General features: G+C 41.3%; 1 protein-coding gene across 1 annotated transcript in view; it reads left to right on the top strand.

Moving 5' to 3' along the window:
* Nucleotides 1-19,217, top strand: part of plcb1l (phospholipase C beta 1-like) — a 132,268-nt gene that overhangs the window by 87,943 nt on the left and 25,108 nt on the right. The window contains exons 10-24 of the mRNA XM_069687021.1: nt 2,317-2,463; nt 3,650-3,807; nt 7,027-7,109; nt 7,362-7,446; nt 11,386-11,560; nt 13,733-13,819; nt 14,237-14,307; nt 14,566-14,662; nt 14,787-14,871; nt 15,203-15,327; nt 15,543-15,697; nt 15,795-15,959; nt 16,368-16,467; nt 16,746-16,850; nt 16,962-17,077. Coding sequence (XP_069543122.1) covers nt 2,317-2,463; nt 3,650-3,807; nt 7,027-7,109; nt 7,362-7,446; nt 11,386-11,560; nt 13,733-13,819; nt 14,237-14,307; nt 14,566-14,662; nt 14,787-14,871; nt 15,203-15,327; nt 15,543-15,697; nt 15,795-15,959; nt 16,368-16,467; nt 16,746-16,850; nt 16,962-17,077 — 1,754 coding nt within the window. The remainder of the gene's footprint in view (nt 1-2,316; nt 2,464-3,649; nt 3,808-7,026; nt 7,110-7,361; nt 7,447-11,385; nt 11,561-13,732; nt 13,820-14,236; nt 14,308-14,565; nt 14,663-14,786; nt 14,872-15,202; nt 15,328-15,542; nt 15,698-15,794; nt 15,960-16,367; nt 16,468-16,745; nt 16,851-16,961; nt 17,078-19,217) is intronic.

The raw sequence follows: 19,217 nt of genomic DNA, 5'->3' as shown, positions 1-19,217 counted from the left end.
AGTCCCTGATGTGGACAAAAGCCAAAGTTTTTTAATTTCACTTCGATGTTACTTTACCCTTCGTTTCAGATCAAACTTCACCTTTTGAGCGTCACCTTTAGAATTACACCTGTAGGTTCTTACTCACGTACACCTCTAATCCCAGCCAAGTTAACACCATTGCTCCTTCTTTGACCTACAAATGTCTTGGGAAGCGGGGAAACTCTGCGTCTCTCTGTGTGAGCGGTACAGAGGTTGGCTCAGGGAGGTCCCGGCAGTCAGCAGGGAGTGAGACGCTGACTGCGACTGAGCTCGCATGTCACACACAGCAGCCGTCGTTAATTAGTCCAGCAACTCTGCAGAGGGCGGCACCGCATTAATTAGCATAAAGTGGCCGGAGGGACCTGCTGCACCCGTCAAGCTTGCATCATTTAGCATATTTAGCATAACATCAAGTGAGTGTGTCTGTGGGTGGAGGAGATTGCCAGTGTTATGGTTTCGCTTGGAGCGCTCGCTTTATGTTTGTACAAAATTAAACCCGTGCAGGTGTGCAGAGTGATGTGTATGGTAATGTGGATGGAGATCCAGAGATGATTGGAGATGTGAGCGTTTCTTCTGCTGCTTATGACTTATTTATTCAGCGTTATTTACTTTCTCGAGCACGCTCAGTGCAGACATGAGCTCAGTGATGAGTAAAAAGCCAAAGCTTAAAATGAGTGACCTTGACAGGCAATCAAAACAAGGAGAGAACAACGTCAAGGGCAGTTCAGCTTTTTCACATCCCTGTATGACGTCTTACAGGCACAGAAATACTAAGCAGAAGCTGGTGGAGCCTGAAACGTTGAAAATCTCTTTTGTATTAAACTGCCTGCGAAAACAGGGTTAGGGGTTTTTATATTTATGCATTACACCTACAAACCATTAATATTTCTAAAGAAGGCTTATAACTCACAGCACACACTGTCAGTGAAACGTAAGAAACACTGCAGCACAGGCTTTAAGGATTAACCACACCGGCTTCTGGCAAACAGTGAATCACTGTTTGGGCTAAATCAAGCTACTAATGTAATCTCAGTGTTAATTAGTGATTATGAACATTTTTGTCTTCAAACTGCTGATTTGAATACACCTGCAGTGTGTGCGTGTGTGTGTACGCACTATAGTGTACACACATACACTCAAACATATACCTACATTTTTTCAAGGCTTTTATCATTTACATATTTCATATTTAAAGCCTGACAGAATCTTTCTATATAAAGTAAAACACAGTTGTGTAGCACTGTTTTTATACACAATGTTTTGTTTGTAGGTTAAAAGATAAGGTAGGTGATATTCTATATTTTTGTTCTTGTTAACAAATTCCATGAAGATCAAAACCAATAACCTGTTTCATACCAGTTCTTTACTACTTCCCCACCCAGTCTGCCCCCAAACACAATTATTCCAACTGAAGACATAAATCTTGATCGTATAGTATTAGGGCCAGGTTAAAGAAAAGTCATAATTTTACGAGAACAAAGACATAATATTACGAGAATAAAGTCGTAATTTTACGAAAATAAAGTCATAATTTTACAAAAAATAGTGATAATTTTACAAGAATAAAGTTGTAATAAAGCCGGAATCTAACCAGAATAAAGTCGGAATTTTACGAGAATAAAGTCATAATATTACAAGAATAAAGTCGTAATTTTACGAAAATAAAGACGTAATTTTACAAAAAATAGTCATAATTTTACAAGAATAAAGTTGGAATAAAGTTGGAATTTAACCAGAATAAAGTCGGAATTTTACGAGAGTAAAGTCAGAATTTAAAAAAAATAAAGTTGGAATTTTAGGCTATAGTTAGCCTATATGTTATATTTAAGGAGTCCTGATACTTAGACAATGTGGTGCTAATGTGCCAAAAGATGAAGTATTTAGTATTTGTGAAACCTATACTAAATATAAAGCTGTGTATTGTAAACACAGTCTGCAGCGAAACAAAGGAGACTAGGAGATCTTGCATGTTCTCGCGAGGTCCATGTATGCTATGCTTCCATGCTACTGGGTGTGTTCAATAAACATAGCTATTTGTCTGGATCTATTTCCAGCTGCGGAGTAATACAGGTTTGGTTTGTTGCTTAGTATTTATAGCAGCATGACATATGTGGGATCAATTAAAAATCAACTACAGTGCCCATGTTCATCTTAGTTGACAAAAGTTGTCATCCGGTGCAGCGGTGTGTCTTACTGGGTTCAGGATTTGGAGTTCAGATTCTTGTCTGAACCAAAAATGCTTTCATAACTATCATATTGACAAACCTGTCTGTCTGCTGTGTTGTGTTCATGCAGGTCAGATCTCGGTGGAAGGCTTTGCAGGGTATCTGAATGGGGAGGAGAACAGCATCATCCCTCCTGAGAAGCTGGACCAGAGTGAAGACATGACCCTTCCCCTCTCCCACTATTTCATCAACTCCTCGCACAACACATACCTCACAGGTACGCACACACATCAAAGGTTACAGGTTAAAAGTCTGAAAACACGTGCAGCTCTTTTTACTTCTGACTGATGGCACATCCTGTTTTTTACACATCACTCATTCATTTTCAAATGCAATTATGCTTTCACAAGTGAGTACACCCGACTTTATACCTCGCAGGTCAGTCAATCAAAAGCACCGGAGCATATGAGGCCTCGTTCCTCGCGTTACCTCTCGAGAGGTTATCCAATCAAGTCATGACATGAGACTCAAGTCATTGATATTCATGAGTTAAATATTTCTTTAGACTGGTAGTCACAGTAACTGGCTCCCGGCAGAGCACAAGCATGGCAGGCACAATACAGAGGCCATTTTCTCCTCAGTGGATATTAGAATTCATCTATTCAAATCTATTCTGCGGGGAACTGGAGAGCATTGAATCTTTCAAGTGGATCAAATTTCTCCAGCGATGTAAAAAATGGAGTTTCTGTAATAAGGCGGCCTCATAGCCTGCGAAATGGAGAAGTAAGAAAAACAAACAATCGCTTCTTGATTCTGTCCTCACAAACACTGTTTCGCTTAATGTGTTTTCATAGTGACACATTGTGATTGTATTGTAGCCCAGCTGGGAGGTGTAAAAGCATTTCTGTCCTCGGCCCAGTGTTTATGTTTTAAGGCTTTATAAGATAGATTAACACGAGATAATTAGACTGACAGCAGCCTGCGAGACGTATTCATTCATCCTATTGATCCATGGTAGATTAAAGCCGTTCTTTATGTACTGTACAACAAATCAACCCATCCAGTAAAGGAAGTGTCTCCCTAAAGGTTTGGATAAGAAGGCCATTTAAAGAAAATCAAGGGGTTAGAGAGAGGAGTAATGAGAAAAAGGAGAATATTAATGATGGCACATAAAGTGAGAACACAGATCTGCCTCTCACTTTGACACAGTTCCCGCCAAGTTGCATGAAAGCATGCAGCTAATGTGAAGAGGTAATTGCTTCGCTAATGATGACAGGGTGATGAGATGTGCTCGCTTCAGATAACAATCGTATTGTTTTTACTGCATGCTAGCAGCTAATGCTGCAAATCAGCTCTTAGAAAGTGGGAGGACGTGCTGTTAAAGGCATCCTGGTGCTGTTGGGGTCAATAACACGGTTACCAGAGGTTTTGTATGTGTTTTATGTTTGTGTGTGTGTGTGCAGCCGGCCAGCTCGCGGGGAACTCTTCAGTCGAGATGTACAAGCAGGTTCTCCTGTCGGGGTGCCGCTGCATTGAACTGGACTGCTGGAAGGGTCGCACCACAGAAGAAGAGCCTGTCATCACTCACGGCTTCACCATGACAACTGAAATCTCTTTCAAGGTAACACAAGGGGAGCGGAGGGATTGTGATGGAGGCGAGGGGTTTGGAGGGGAGGAAGAGGGAGTGCAGGCTGAAACATCTTTATGATACAATTTAATGTCTTTGTCCACAGACACAGAGGCGGGCGGGTTCAGGGAGATGATGTAAACATGTTGTCATCATGATTCTCTGAATCAAACACTGATTTGATTTTGGTTTGGCCAAAAGCCACAGCATTAAGTGTTTTATGCACTTTGTGTTTTTTAGATATATTTCAGGATTAAAGTAGGTTTCTATTTCGGGGTTTAATCTTCATTTCCATTTGATTCTATTTAGAGACTAGAAGGGCACCCCGGGCACGTAATACTCTACCTAAGCACACTCCGGTCTTCTATGATAAGCAAATGTACAAGCGCCACAACTATATACACTATAAACAACTATATGTCTGGAGTTATTTCCAAAACTAATCATATTGTGACAGACAATGTTTGTGCCAAGCTAAAGCATGATCGTGTCAACTATGCATTCCTTATCTATGTCTTAATTGGAAATATTTAACATACGAAACACACATTTGTGAAAGCAGGAAACACCTCATAGTCATGTTAACAGTTCTCATTTCATACTTGAAAGACAATGGTGTTACTATTTAGGAAGTATAATTGCTTGTTTGTGATTTGGACCATGGTCCAGTCACTAATTATTTGTTCTTGAGTTTGTTCTGGTTCAAAGTTGTTGTCACAGCCATCTTAATGAACATCAGCATCTTAAAACATTTGCACTCAGGCCTGGTTGTTTTGGCGCCATCAGTAGCCCTTTTCACACTGCGGTTGAGCGCTGTAACGAAGCTTCGCCATCATACCGCCTTTGTCATTTTACATTGGAAGCAAAACAAACAAACAGCGCATGCTTCACATGCACATGTTCGGCCCTGCCGGCTCCGCTGTTTACACAGACGCCTTTGTTTCGCCTCCGTTACTACCTCTGATGCCAGCTCAGACTTCGCCCCACCATTCCGTCGTGCATTTTACATAGAAGCTTAAAAGGTAACAGAGACATCATAATCCCACCTTGAACTGGCAGTGTATAAGGGCCTAATTATGATTGTTAGTAAGAGCAAGTGTGGTTTAATACTGTGGGTCTAAATTTCTAGGGGCCACGAACACTTGTGAAGCATCTACGTCAGACACAGAAGATAAAGTGATGCATCCTTTCACAGTGCAGCAAAACAAATTTGTGTTGTATTATTAAAGTATAGAGTATAGGAACTGCAACTGTAATCCCATTATACCATTAAGAGCTGTAATAACTGGAGAGAAATACAGTAAACGGGCACTGCAGACAAAATTCTCCTCATAAATAGTTTGAAAAATGGGTTGTGATTTCATGAACACTTAAGATGTCATACAGAGGGAATAAAAACACTGACAAAAGCAGACAAATATACTGTCAGAAGATAAAAGTAAGTATGCAGGGAAGTAAGAGGTGGGGAAAACAGAAAGTGGAGTATGCATGCAGCAGATGGTGGATTACAAAGGACTGAAAGGTGCACTTAATAGAAGTCTTAGAAGATAAAAAGACAAGGAGAAAAGGATTTGTAGGAGGAGGAGGAAATCTAAGAGCAGAGTAAGTGTCGGGGGAAGAGAACGAGAGAGGTGGGTGGATTGATTGATGGAGGAAATTTAGCTCTAATGAGAGAAACAAAAGAAGAAGAACAAGCTTAATGGAATTAGTCTGAGTGAAATACAGAAAGAGACGAGTTGTAAGGGAGAGCGTGTTAGAGTGCTACAGACGGGGAGGGTTGAGTTACAGACAAAGATTTTTATTGGAGGAGATGGAGCGAGTGGAAATGAAAGCATTACCTGGACTGACACCGCTGTTAATGACGGCGTAATTGAGTCAGACAATCAGTGGCTTAGAAACACCATATCGGGGCGCTGGTTTGGCTCGGTTGGTAGAGCAGGCGCCCCATGTATAGAGGCTACAGTCCTCGTCGCACTGATCGCAGGTTCGACTCCCGGTCTGCCGATCCATTTGGTGCATGTCATCCCCCACTCTCTGCTCCCCACATTTCCTGTCTGTCTTCAGCTATCCTATGAATAAAGGCAAAAAAAAAGCCAAAAAAATTATCTTAAAAAAAAAAAAAGAAACACCATATCACATGTTTAAGTGTCTTTACTGGAGCTGAGCAGGGACATTGTTTAGTGGCTTTGTTTCAGTCTCTGTAAAAATATCTGAAATGAATGGCACATTGTACAGCATATTCTCACATAATCCAACAGTAACATTCCTTTTTAAATGTGCATCAGTGTTCTGGTTCCTGTTTGTAGTACATTTGTAGTCTGAGTAATATTGACCAATCACGTATCAGCAGGCTGCGGCGTATGCAGGAAAAACAGTCCGTGTGGAGAGCAAAAGCAGGCAGAATTTAATCCACCGTAATGCCATCCCGGCTCCCATCAGCGTGATCTGACGAAGATTTAGCTTCTTATTAATCTCTATAAACAGACATCTGCAGTAAGATCAGCTAACAATCTGTTCTAGATCAAAAATTTAACTTGAGATAAATTCCCTAACGCTGTGTCATGAAAGCGTTTAGATTTACCGACTTCCTCAAATGCATCAGAAATTATTGATCCAACCTCCGTTCAACAAACGAGCATTTTAAAAGTATTTTTCTTCTCCTCTTCAGGACTGACCTGACAAAGCTTCATTTTTACATTTTACAAATCTGCATCATGATGTTCAAATATGGGCAAATGTCAGACCCCTTAATTAAAGTAAATCACAAGAAAAACGGTTTCTTTTCGGCCAGAGCGCAGCCTCTGTGTAACTCACTATTTACAGCGAAACTCACCAGAAACAGATGAACGGGCGCTCCTCCGTGGGGATTTAATGAACTGTGAAATGACAGCGTTCATTTTGCTGACATATCTGGAGGGGCGGAATTTGCTTCCCTTTTGATCTGAACACACGGTCACTTCTTCAAGTTGCTAATTGGACTGTAAAAAAAATGCAGCACGCGAAAAAAGAAATCTTGGCTGGAAGTCCTTTACTGCTATCCGCTGGCTAAACCAGACATGCTCACTGTTGGCCCCAGAGGCTATATCGTCATCAGACTGTAGCCGATGGGTTCCGAGATTGCCCAAATAATAATAACAATATTCTGCCCTTTGTGTGTATTCTTCATAATTGAAAGTCATATTGTCGTGTGTTTTTCTCTGTTTGTGTTTTTAGGAGGTGATCGAGGCTATAGCGGAGTGTGCCTTTAAGACCTCACCCTTCCCCATCATCCTGTCTTTTGAGAACCACGTGGACTCGTAAGTCAGCAGATCACCTCACGTCAAAGTCCACAGTATCAGTTCGAACATCAATAAATTCTCATCAGCCTCTTTGTTTTTCTATCAGCTGAGTAAACATCCACATACCTTCAGGGAGATACTTCTAATTGGTTGTTTTGTCTTTAAATTGTCTTCTGAGGTGTAACAAACATTTGCAGTGTACATTGATGTTAAATAGAGAAGCCATGATAATACGTGTGTGTGTGTGTGTTTGTGTGTGATGCCTCGCAGACCCAAGCAGCAGGCTAAGATGGCAGAGTACTGCCGGTCAATATTTGGAGACGCATTACTGACAGAACCTCTGGAGAAATACCCTGTGAGTACATAAGGATGCTCGAACACACACACACTCACACTTGTGCAGTCCCTCTCTCTCTGTAACACACACTCACACAGAACATGGCCAGCAGCGAGGGATTCGGCAGACATTATCACACAGATGGGTGCACCAAGGAAGTGTCCTTGAACACTGCTGCCCAGCACGACACCCATACAGATACATTTACATTCAGGAGGCGAAAAGCTGCAGATTATTGCTCACTCACATGCACACACACATGCATGTTCTGTCTTTTAGTCACATACACCACAATTTCTCTTCATTTATATCACTTTTTCCTCTCTGCCTCTCCATCTGTCACACTCCCAGCAACATATCGACATGCCCTGTAGCACCTGGTAAAATGTGTTGTCACTGTTTTCCTCTTTCTGTCACTCCAGGCTCCACGCTCCCAAATGTGCTCCGAGACTATCTCTCGCTCCTTCCCCTGTTTTCATTCTCATTTTCAGTCACACACACCTTCACACCTGTGGCTGTTTATTCTAAGGAACTTTTAATGAGTCATTTTTTATTCCCCTCCATCACCTCCTCGCCGCTATCGTGGGAGAGACTGCAAACGGCAGCCGTGTAAGATTAAACGGACGTGTTTTACGCCGTAATCTAAACTCGCCTTTTCTTGGCAGCCCTTTTATCTGTCGTTCCTCTGTTGCCATGGCTACCAGTCAAAAGCTTGCATTGTCTCTTTGTACCCGAACTCTGTGGTTTTTTTTTCCCTCTTCTTTCCCAAAGGCGTCTTTGTGTGTAATGACGTGAGGTAAATGTAGACACTTGTCGCACAAACTCTCTCACGCACACTCAGGCACCCCTTAAACCCTCGGGTGCACACATGAAAAACACGGCACACATATGTACTCCAACAAGGAGCACTTACTCCTCGGGTGTTATTCACTGGGGATGTCTTATCCCTGTTGGTATAACAGTGTAGAGCAGCTGACGCTCCCAGCAGCCTCCTGACTTGGATTTGACATTGAAGCATTAAAGGGGAGAAGCCTTTCGAATGGAGCGGCAGAGGGAGGGAGATCTGACACCAAGGGGGAAGTTAGAAAGAGACACAGAGAGGGAAAAGTGCCGTTGAGGAATCAGATTTCTACCACTGAGCATGTAATGAGTGGGAAAGGTGAGTGCAATGACAGCCACTCCCCCCTAGCTTTGAAACAGCCATGTATACAGCGAATCGAATGGGGTATCAGCTCTGTGAGTCCATAGGGGCATGAGGCTAATATAGTGACATTGGTTCCAGCTGAGCCTAAAGTGACAGTAAAGAGGATTACAGTTTTTATAGAAGTTCAAGCTCCTCTCGTGTCCCCACTTCACAAAACCGCCAATAGTGTTCAATAGAAGAGACAGGTGATAATGTTGTACTTTATACTTTTCAATTAAACCGAGAACAGTTCGCTCTGTACAAATTATCCACTGAAATTACTTTAAAAATTGGATTTGCTGTGAACCTGTTTTCTTCTTTGTCATATGGCTCTAATGAGTGCATTCATTAGGCTGATGAGAGCTGTGTTGCCAAAACATTTTTATTATAAGTGCTGAGAAAAAAATATGTTGAGAAATAAAACCATTTTTCTACCAGTTTGTTCAGTCTTGTTGGGGCTTAGTTTTAAGCCGGGGACAGTGCAGGATTGGCAAGGAGAGATGTGCTCGCACGCAGGAAGCAGGCAGGATTGAGAGTAATGTGGGCAGAAGAGCAAGAGTAAGCTGATGGAGTGAGTGCAGCTAGCACGCTAACAACAACAGTACAGATATTTAAGATGCTTTAATCAAAGACTTCTTTACTCTTATTATATTCCTTGTATTTAATGCTGGCCATGCAGCATCCCTCCTAATCTTTTACGTTTTCTACATTAGAAGATCAAACTAACATGTATACAGGTAATACTTACAAAGAGAAAAGCTCTGTTCTTATTTTTCTACAGTGGTCTTAAAAGAAAGAGTTTGGCAAAAGGTGCTACCACGGGTTCAAAGTTCAATTAATGTGAACCTTGACCTAATAACAAAATAATCAGTAAAACACATTGTTGAAAATGGAAAACGAATTTAGATCACAATTCAAGTGGCAAAACTTCAATTACAAATTTCATATTTAGCAAGTAGCTAAAAGTTGCGTTGCCAAATTGTACTGCAGTAAAAAAAATAAAAACACTGCCACGCTCGTCATTTTCACTTCTCCCTCGCCGTCCAATCAAAATCAAGAAGGGGCGGGACTTCTGATATCAACTTTGTGAACAACAATGGCAGAGGAGAAACTAATACTTTCGTTTTTTCGAGGGTACAATTTCCATGTCTGGAGCTGCTGCTAACGCCAGGACATGATTCCTTTCCTTGTTTTCAATTTTTCTTTCTAAAGTTTCCTTAAAAAGAAGCAAATATTAAGCATACAGAACGATTTAAAACACTTAACGGTCACTACCAATGGAAGCGCAGCCAGACGTCTTTCGTAACCTAGCAACAGTAAGCGCCGGTGAGTAAACGTGTAAGTAGCATTTGGTAAATGGTAAATGGACTGCACTTATATAGCAAATTCTGACCACTCAAAGCGCTTTACAATACATTCACCCTTTCATATACACATTCATACACTAATGTAGTGCCAAGCAGGGTCATTAATCAGCTCACACATTCACACAACAAGGACACTTGGCTTGCATGTAGAGCTGGAAGAACTAGGGAATCGAAACACCATTCTTCTGATAGGAGGATGACCAACTCTGTGTCCAAACCACAGCCGCCCAATTTAATTGTTTTAGTTAGAGAAAATTGGAACTACTTTACATTCTGCTCATTTGATATCAACTAATGCTGACCCAACAGGTTAAGCACAAGTACTTACCTATCTTTAGTTAAACATGTTTAGTAATATTCCACCAATGGTCAGCTGTCAGGCGTTGGAACTGATGAGAAGTAAAGTGCGTTTAGGATCTATATATACGCTTGTTTAGTGGCATTTTCTGCCACTGCTTGTTTCGTTAAATCCCTCTTCTCTCTCCCTTTATTACAAGTGAGAAGAAAAAACAGGTTTTGGGATTTGAGGAGAAAAGCTTAATTGGATCCATCCAAGTAAATGGAAGTTTCATCAAACAGGTTTAGTGCTGTGCATTTGTGTTCACTCAAGATTACCTTCCACATCCTTTGTTGAACTGCTTCCATTTAAGTGGAACTGTTTGTGTGAAGCCAAGAGAAACAGGAGACCTAATCTTATTTTATCATTTCCTAACAACAACAGCAACAATGGAGAGGCGTAGATGAACGTGTCACAGAATGTTTAGATAGAAACTCTTGGCTCAAGTTTGGTGCATGAATCAGTGTTTTCTCACACTTCAAAGAAGCCAAGAATAAGTAAGAGACCTTTTAAGTTCTGATCTGTTTACAGCAGATAAGTTGTAAACTCGGTGGTTGTGAGCGTATGTGTGTGTGTATTCAATATCACTGCTGACTTTCTCTAATGCATTTTTAATAGTCCTAAACACTGGGATCCAAAAGCAGTGTACCCCATAAATAAATCAGAGATCTGCCTACTTCTAGCCTGCTCCCTTGAGAGGCTGAATGTTTGTGTTTAACACTCAGCCTCTCCCCAGGAAGCTGATTTTTAATGTTGAAAGTGTAAACTTTGGAGCTGTTACATCAACAGAGTTTGTAGTGCTCAGTGCCGATACTCCTGGTCACGAACAAGCTCAAGTCAGCAGAATCTTCCATGGAGGATTGTGACTAAAAGTTTCATGTATTTACATTTTAAATCACTTATTTCAGTAAACAACTTTAATTTGTTTTCAGAAGCATGTTAAATATGACTATAATGGAGCAATTTGCAGCATACGCCAACATTTCTGCATCCTTCAGCAGATAAACAATCATACAACACAGAAACCTTCCTCATGTACTGTGTCTATTGCTTTCTTCCACCCTGTCCAGCTGGAGTCATGTGTCCCCCTGCCCAGCCCGATGGAGCTGATGGGAAAGATCCTCGTGAAGAACAAGAAGAAACACCACAAAACAGACGGAAGCACCAAGAAGAAACTATCCGAGCAGGTTTCCAACACCTACAGCGACTCCTCCAGCGTGTGTGAGCCCTCCTCCCCCAGCGCAGGTACGCACACATCCTACGAACAGAGTCATCAAGTCACACCAAGACTGCTGAGTTATGACGTTTCAATGTAAAACAGCCTAACCAAGCCAGGGTCCATCTGTAATATGGGCCGGCATCTTTGCGCTATCCAGAAGCTGAATCACTGGAGTGAAACGCTGCTATTGTTTATCATTCATCATTTTCATGGCCCTCTCCATCAGCTGAAGGTATTATTGGCTGTTACACACACTCTCTGTCAGGCACACACACTGCCAGTCACCGGGGCGTCCTAAACACCGGCCTGCAGTGTCCTTTAGTGTATTGGTATGTGTGCATGCAGCTGTGTGTGCGTTATGTTATAACTGTCTGCAGAGCGTTTATACGTCGCAATTTATGGATCTTTATATTTTCACAGCTGCTCTCTGGTTTTAGTTTTCCCTGATCAGTCGGATCTGCCGAGGAGTTGGCTTCATTCATATGTGTACTTTTAATGTGTGCGTATGTGTATACTTGATTTTCTTGTGCATCATATTTCACAGTATTTATTCATGTTTGTATATAAAGTATATCATTCAGATGTAAATTGAAATAGACCTTGTAATCAATCATCTTTAGGTTTCTTTGGTGGCTGAGCAGTAGGCTTCATTCTTACACTAACACACACTGCCCCCTGCTGGAAGGAAATAAGCAGCACAAGTGCTTCACAAACAGGGATCGTTTTAACTAGAGTGCATTAATGCAACTAAAGACCATTGCAAATTTAGATTATAAAGTGTGGCACGATTAACATCTGATGCTCTTCAAACCGAATAAAAGCTTTCTACCTACATTCATTGATAACAACCTTGAAATTAACACTTTATAACAAAAGATATTGCGACAAATAATTCACTATTAAGGACAGCCAGCAAAATTAAAACAAAATCAGAAGGAGCGCCAGTTTAGCTCAGTGGTTAAATCACGCGTCCAATATACAGAGGCAGCCCCGGGTTCGACTCCCACCCTTGGCCCTTTGGCGCGTATCATCCCCACTCTCTCTTTCCCTGTTTCCGCCACTGTCCTCTCTCTCTCTCTCAATAAAGGCATAAAAAGACCAAAACAATATATAATTTAAACAAAATCAGAAAAACTGTTCTTGCCTGTCTTAACTGTGACTGGTGCTCTCTTGTAACACCAGAAGCTAATATAAAAACACAATAACACTGTCACTGTAAATCAGGTTTTTTTCCCCATAAAAACATGCAGAGGATGTGAGTGTTGGAGTCCTGAGTCTGCAGATCTGTCTGTCAGGCTGCGTACAAACTCAACATGCCGCAGCCACCAGAGATTTGGGGATAGCCTCGATGTGTCCTGACAAAACTAAGTGCAAAAAAAGCTCAGCTTTCTGCTACTCAATTAACTGCATAATGCTTTTGGCACACTGTAACATTTTTATAAAATATGTTGTGGCAGCTTGTTTTTAAGAGGAAACTGTCCAAAATATTAGATACAGGGTCGACAAGCTGCTGTAGTTTTATTGTAGTGCTGATTTTCATTTATTTAAAGTGCCAACACGCAGCATGGTACAAATACACTTTTACGCAATTAAGAGGAATACATTGAACAATCATAGTACACCCAAGTAAAAGTAGAAAGATAAAAGCAAATAAAATATGCAGTTTAAATTAAAACAACAACATTAAGATCAATAATAAAGGAATGTTTGGCTAAATGTATTAGAATAAAACCACCACTATATCTATAAAACACATCACTGTTAAAGGGATATTTGAAAGGCTAGGACGGGAACTTCAAGTACAACATTGTTGGGATTATAGTTTTAAAGAAATACTATACAGTGTGTTACGGCCCACCCTAAGGTGGCCCTATGGGGCTAACAACTATCCACATTCTGACCCAGACATAACCATGTGAAACACCTTAAAACACGCTAATACATGGGATTTATTAAAGGAAAATCAAACAACCAAATTATAAAGTGAAGACCAACAAAATCAATAAAACACAACAACATAAAAACACTCCACTGAGAGGCAGAACCACAGCAGTCCAGAAGCCTCTCTATTCAGATGTCCTGTCAGGTTTAAAGCATCTAAGACCAGGTGTGACTGGGAAGAGCTGGGAAGACACAACAGAAGGGGAAAAGGGACAAACAGAACAGGGTGACAGGTGTGTCTTTTTCTCTTCATGCAGGTTCAACCAAAGAGGAGTCGGCAGATTCCTCGCAGCCGGCCGAAGGAGCTGAGCTCAGCCTGAGGCCGCAGGGCAGAAAGTCTATCGGTGAGTCATTCACAGCACATGACCTCCGACTCAGAGAGAAATCGTTAACAGCGCTCTCATCAGGCCGGCTGCAGAGGCTGTAGGTCAGCTTGACCATTAAACTGCTCAGATTAATTTCCTCAGTCGGCCTGACCTGATATTCAGTGTGGAATCTGCAGTAGATCTCTCATTATGTGGCCGCAGAGGACGGGTCGGCTGCACTGAAACAATATTGAAATTAATTTCCTCAGTCTATGAGCTCTGCGGGTTGGGCGTGAGACTTATTTGTGTCCCTGCCCGAGTTATAATAGAGGCAACATATCCTGGACAAAGACATGTTTATGGAAATTTCAATAAAATTAACACACATTACGGCTGGGTTCATGAGGCTTTGTTTATTGTATTTATCTGTGACCATATTTGTGACTCATGTTTCAGGTGAGGTGGAGGCTGAGAGTGAGGATGAAGATGACGATGATGAGGACTGTAAAAAGGGCTGCATGGATGAGGTGTGTATATCACATGTGACACTCAGCAGTCCGTTAATATAGTGAAAATAACGAGGATTTACAGCATGATGTACAATTTGCATGTCATATGCTGGGGCTGCCCTCTACTGTTCATATCTGATAGTGCACCTTATGTCTGCTGTTGTGTCTTCAAAGTCTTTTAAGAATATTTCTGGCCTATGAAGGATTACAACAGAGCTTTTTTTGAAACTTAATGCTGCATTAACGTTAGAAACTTGCCTGTGTGTTCGTGTACAGGGAACAGCAGGAAGCGAGGCTTTTGCCACAGAGGAAATGTCCAACTTGGTCATCTACATCCAGCCGGTCAAGTTTAACAGCTTTGAGGGGTCCAAAAGTATGTCCAAACAACAAAAGAAATACCCACCAAGAGTGATAAGAACATGTTTAAACAGTAAGGAAAAGTCATGTCTTTAATCTTTTAATAACTGTGACCATCTTATGATCTTATCTGCCGACAGAGGTCAATCGCAGCTACCAGATGTCATCCTTCGTGGAGACCAAAGCTTTGGAGCAGCTGACCAAATCTCCTGTAGAGTTTGTGGAGTATCCTTCTCAGCGAGTGCTTTGCATCAATAAATGTAACACAGTATATACACTGTGTATATCACAGTGTTTGCATCTAATGTGTCTGCAGTGCATTTACAGTGTTATGTCTTTTTATATTCCCTATTGTTATCTGTTTATCTCTTCCCTCATATGGCTCATCTGTTATATACATTCTATAATTGGATTTGAAGTCACTCATTTCACTAATAAAGTTGTTGTAAGAGGCTCTGAATAGTAAAATAATTAGTTAGTAACAGTAGAAGTGACAGTACAAGTCATACTTTTTAATAGAGGCCATGCAGTGTTCTCCTTAACCAGCTCTGTTCAGGTACAACAAACTGCAGCTGAGCAGGATCTACCCGAAAGGCACACGAGTGGATTCATCCAACTACAACCCTCAGCTCTTCTGGAACTCCGGCTGTCAGCTGGTGGCTCTCAACTTTCAAACCATCGGTGTGGGACGATAATGAAATGAATCTCTTACTAATTTGTCATCAGTCTTCTTTGAGAAAAATCCCCAAAACTGTTTAAAGGGTAGCAGAGAGAAGATGAAACGTACCCTTTTATTTACTGTAATAATAATGCATTGGAAAGTGTGTCTGTTAGTGGTATTTCACTGTTGTAGACTCAAACAAATAAACTTTTGTTTTTCCGTCCTAACTCCACAGATTTGTCCATGCAGTTGAACCTGGGCATGTATGAGTACAACGGGAAATGTGGCTACAGACTCAAACCAGAGTTTATGCGGCGGCATGACAAACACTTTGACCCCTTCACTGAGAGCACAGTGGATGGGATAGTAGCCAACACACTGTCTGTAAAGGTGTGTATGCTTTGCCTTGGTCTTTTTTGTCTATGAAGCTCTTTGACTCTCTTTCTCTGACTCTGTGTGTTATAATTTATCTACGTCATCCCTCCAGATCATCTCGGGCCAGTTCCTGTCAGATAAGAAAGTCGGCACGTACGTGGAGATCGACATGTTCGGCCTACCGGTGGACACAAAGAGGAAAGCGTTCAAGACCAAGACATCTCAAGGCAACGCCATCAACCCTGTCTGGGAAGAGGAGGCCATTGTCTTCAAGAAGGTCAGACTATTTCTTCTTTCTGTGAATACACACGGTGGCTACTTTTTCATTTGAACACTTCAGTTTACATGGATAGAAATATGGATGTTTTTTGCAAAAAGTAAGAGAGAGAGAGAGGCAGAGTGACAGTTAATGCGAGCAGAGCAGAGAGAAAGGTTAGGAGGGAAGGTGTCAAACTTGCAGTAGGCTTTAATTTCACATCTGGCTACATTAAAAACCTTTGAGGCTCAAGCCAGCGCCCCCCAGAACATGGAGCCCTAGGCAACCGCCTATATCGCCTATGCCTTGATCGGGCCCTGGTAATACGCAACCACTTTATAAAAATGGCTTACATAGGCATATAAAATGTTCTCTTTGTGGTGTCAGTATGATGTTATAATGAGTGCATTTTTAACCTGTTTTCCTCAGGTTGTTCTGCCTACGCTTGCATCATTAAGGATAGCCGTGTTTGAAGAAGGAGGGAAGTTCATCGGCCATCGTATCATTCCTGTGTCAGCCATCCGTCCAGGTGAATATGTTAAATTCAACCCGGCTCTTTAGTTATCTTACAATCAACATTAATTTAGTTTGATGATAACTCTTCTTTTATAGATTGAGAATGGCTGGAATATGTAAAAGCTAAGGAATATAAGCATTTGTGCAGGGACAGACTTGTGTGCATGTGCTGCTGTTGCTCTCTTGAGTAATGTTCAAATATCTTGATGCCTCTCTGCATTTTTCATGATGTCAGGTAGGCTCCTGAATTTTTACTTCTGAACTGATTTCCATCTGACTCAAACTCCACAGGCTATCACTACATCAGTCTAAGGAATGAGAAGAACCAGTCCCTTACGTTGCCTGCTCTGTTTGTGTACGTAGAAGTGAAGGACTATGTGCCAGACACATTTGCAGGTAAGTCAGGTCACATATTCGAACCAAAAGTCAAATATTTCATAGAGAAAATACCGCATGTTCAGAATCATGCACAAATAGGCTGCTCTGTTTCCTTCCTCTTCCTTTTAGACGTCATTGAAGCATTGTCCAATCCCATCCGCTATGTCAACCTGATGGAGCAGAGAGCCAATCAGCTGGCTGCTCTCACTTTGGAGGAGGGAGGAGAGGAGGAGGGGGACAAAGAGGTGTGTGCTTATACTCTTCTCTCCAACACAGAGCATCCCACACGTTTCTAATTGAGATAAGCGCCCCTCATCCAGCTGGATACTTTCCTATTTGTTAGCAGGTAACTAGTTTAGAATTCAAAACATATTGCAGGGAGAACGAGAAGAAGAACTCTATTAAGGTGCAATTTAGACAGAAGCATGAGGAGGTTTTTAATCCTGCCACAAACTTTAAAACTAACATCCGTATACCAGCTTTGTAATGAAAGGAGGGATTATGAACCACAGCTCATAGATATTATCAGCAGGCTTTGTTTGGGCCATATTTCATTTGTAGTCGCTCCATGATAAACTGTACTGCAGCCACAGCAGCAGCAGTATTGTTGCAGCATTTCAACGAGCCTCTTTCAGCCACCTGCAGGCTCTGATTATAGGTTTCCTCTGCTGGGAGCTCTATCATTGGGACTCTGTGTACGCTCATTGTGCTGTACCTTAAGGTGAATGCTTGTAGAGAGAAGATATTGGATACTAGATGTCAAAACTCAAATGGATCACCTTGCAGTCTGTAATTTTAAGGCCATGTTATAGCTTTAGCCTGAATTTAGCTTTGCATCAATCTTTAAGCTAACTTTTTTTTATTATTGTATTTCTAAGTTTTCTTTACAATAAAACAAACATACATGACATAAAACACCATGTACACCATTATACAATATAGAAGAAAGACAAACATATCTAAAAATCCCCAAAACACACACATACTGGGGTGGGGATCAGTCAGAAACTCAGCCTGTATACAAGATAAGGCAGAGTTGGCACAGACATAGCAGCAGAGATCATGAGTTATACAGTCCAGTCTTATCAAGCAATGTCAAAAACAGCTTCCACACCTTTAGGTAATAACTGAATTTCATCTGCTAAAGCGAATCTAGAAAGCATTTCATTGAGCCTCTTCTTGAAACATGGGGACACTGGAGACTTACAGCTTAGTAATTTTTTAGCTGCAACCATGCCTGCTGAGTGGTGATAATTAAAAACATAGCTTGCACATGAGGACACACGTGCATGCTGGAAGCTTGCTGTTAAAATGAGACAAAGTCTTCATTTAAAATGATGTACTAAAAAAAAAGAAGGTATGCATATACACACCAATTGTAAAGAGTTAAAGCCAAATACCCCTGTGACGGGCGCTGCCATCTTGCGATGACGTCATTTGGAGCCAGAGCTGCACAGTAGCGATCGGCAGGTGGAGCCGTCGTAGCCACTTCCGCTAACCAAAACACACACTTAACTTAAAAAAACAGCCCGCACGTCAGCAGAAGAGCTTCTTGTGTTGGTCTGAAGCAGACGTTCACAGATATGTAAACTTCAATGACTGTAGGGATTGTTTTAGTTACGTCTCCTCTCGCCGTTCCTCCTCTACTCTGCTGAACAGATCGGCTGCAGGAGCCGGATTTGTCAACAGAGCTGTCAATCATCCTTTTTACAGCATAAAATAACTAATTAAAACTAAACTTGTTAGAAAAATGAACACTTGGACGTAAATCAGTATGATAAGGACTAACTATAATGATAGAAACAACGTTTAAGAAACATTTATTTGACGTGTGTTTTGATTTTGTAGTTTGACTCATGTCCCATCTGCTAACATGGAGGAGGCGGGCTTTATGACCTATACTGCAGCCAGTCAGCAGGGGGTGATAGAGATGTTTTGGCTCCACTTTTAGGGAGCTAATAACTACAAGATATAAACTAGCGTTGGCAGTGACCTTTATATAGGCTTCATTTTTTAACATGACCTAAATGCAGAGCGACAACGAGTTTTAACAAGTCTTGGCTGCTTAAGAGAATATGACATTCTGCTTATTCAAACGATAAATCAAAGGAAAGATTGCAAACTAATAGGTCAGCAAAATAATAACAATAGCCGGTGAATTATAAGCTAGCTAGTGAGTGGTGCATTCAGGGTAAAGTAGCAACAATCTTTTTTAACGGTGTCATTTTAAATTTACATGACCGAGACTACAGGTAGCCTAGACTGACTGCTAGCACCATGCTACAGGGAGCAGACAAAGGGACGATATCAGAGGACAGATACTGTATGAACCAGAGTTTCTCAGACTGAAGTTAAGATAAATGTGAGCTGAGAGGCCAGACAGGA

Source organism: Semicossyphus pulcher, unplaced genomic scaffold (assembly GCF_022749685.1).
Source record: "Semicossyphus pulcher isolate SPU_LCO1_2020_fin unplaced genomic scaffold, fSemPul1.0.p SCAF_11, whole genome shotgun sequence".
NCBI lineage: Eukaryota > Metazoa > Chordata > Actinopteri > Labriformes > Labridae > Semicossyphus > Semicossyphus pulcher.
The sequence above is the reverse complement of the archived record's forward strand: the minus strand, read 5'-3'. Positions and strand labels throughout refer to the sequence as shown.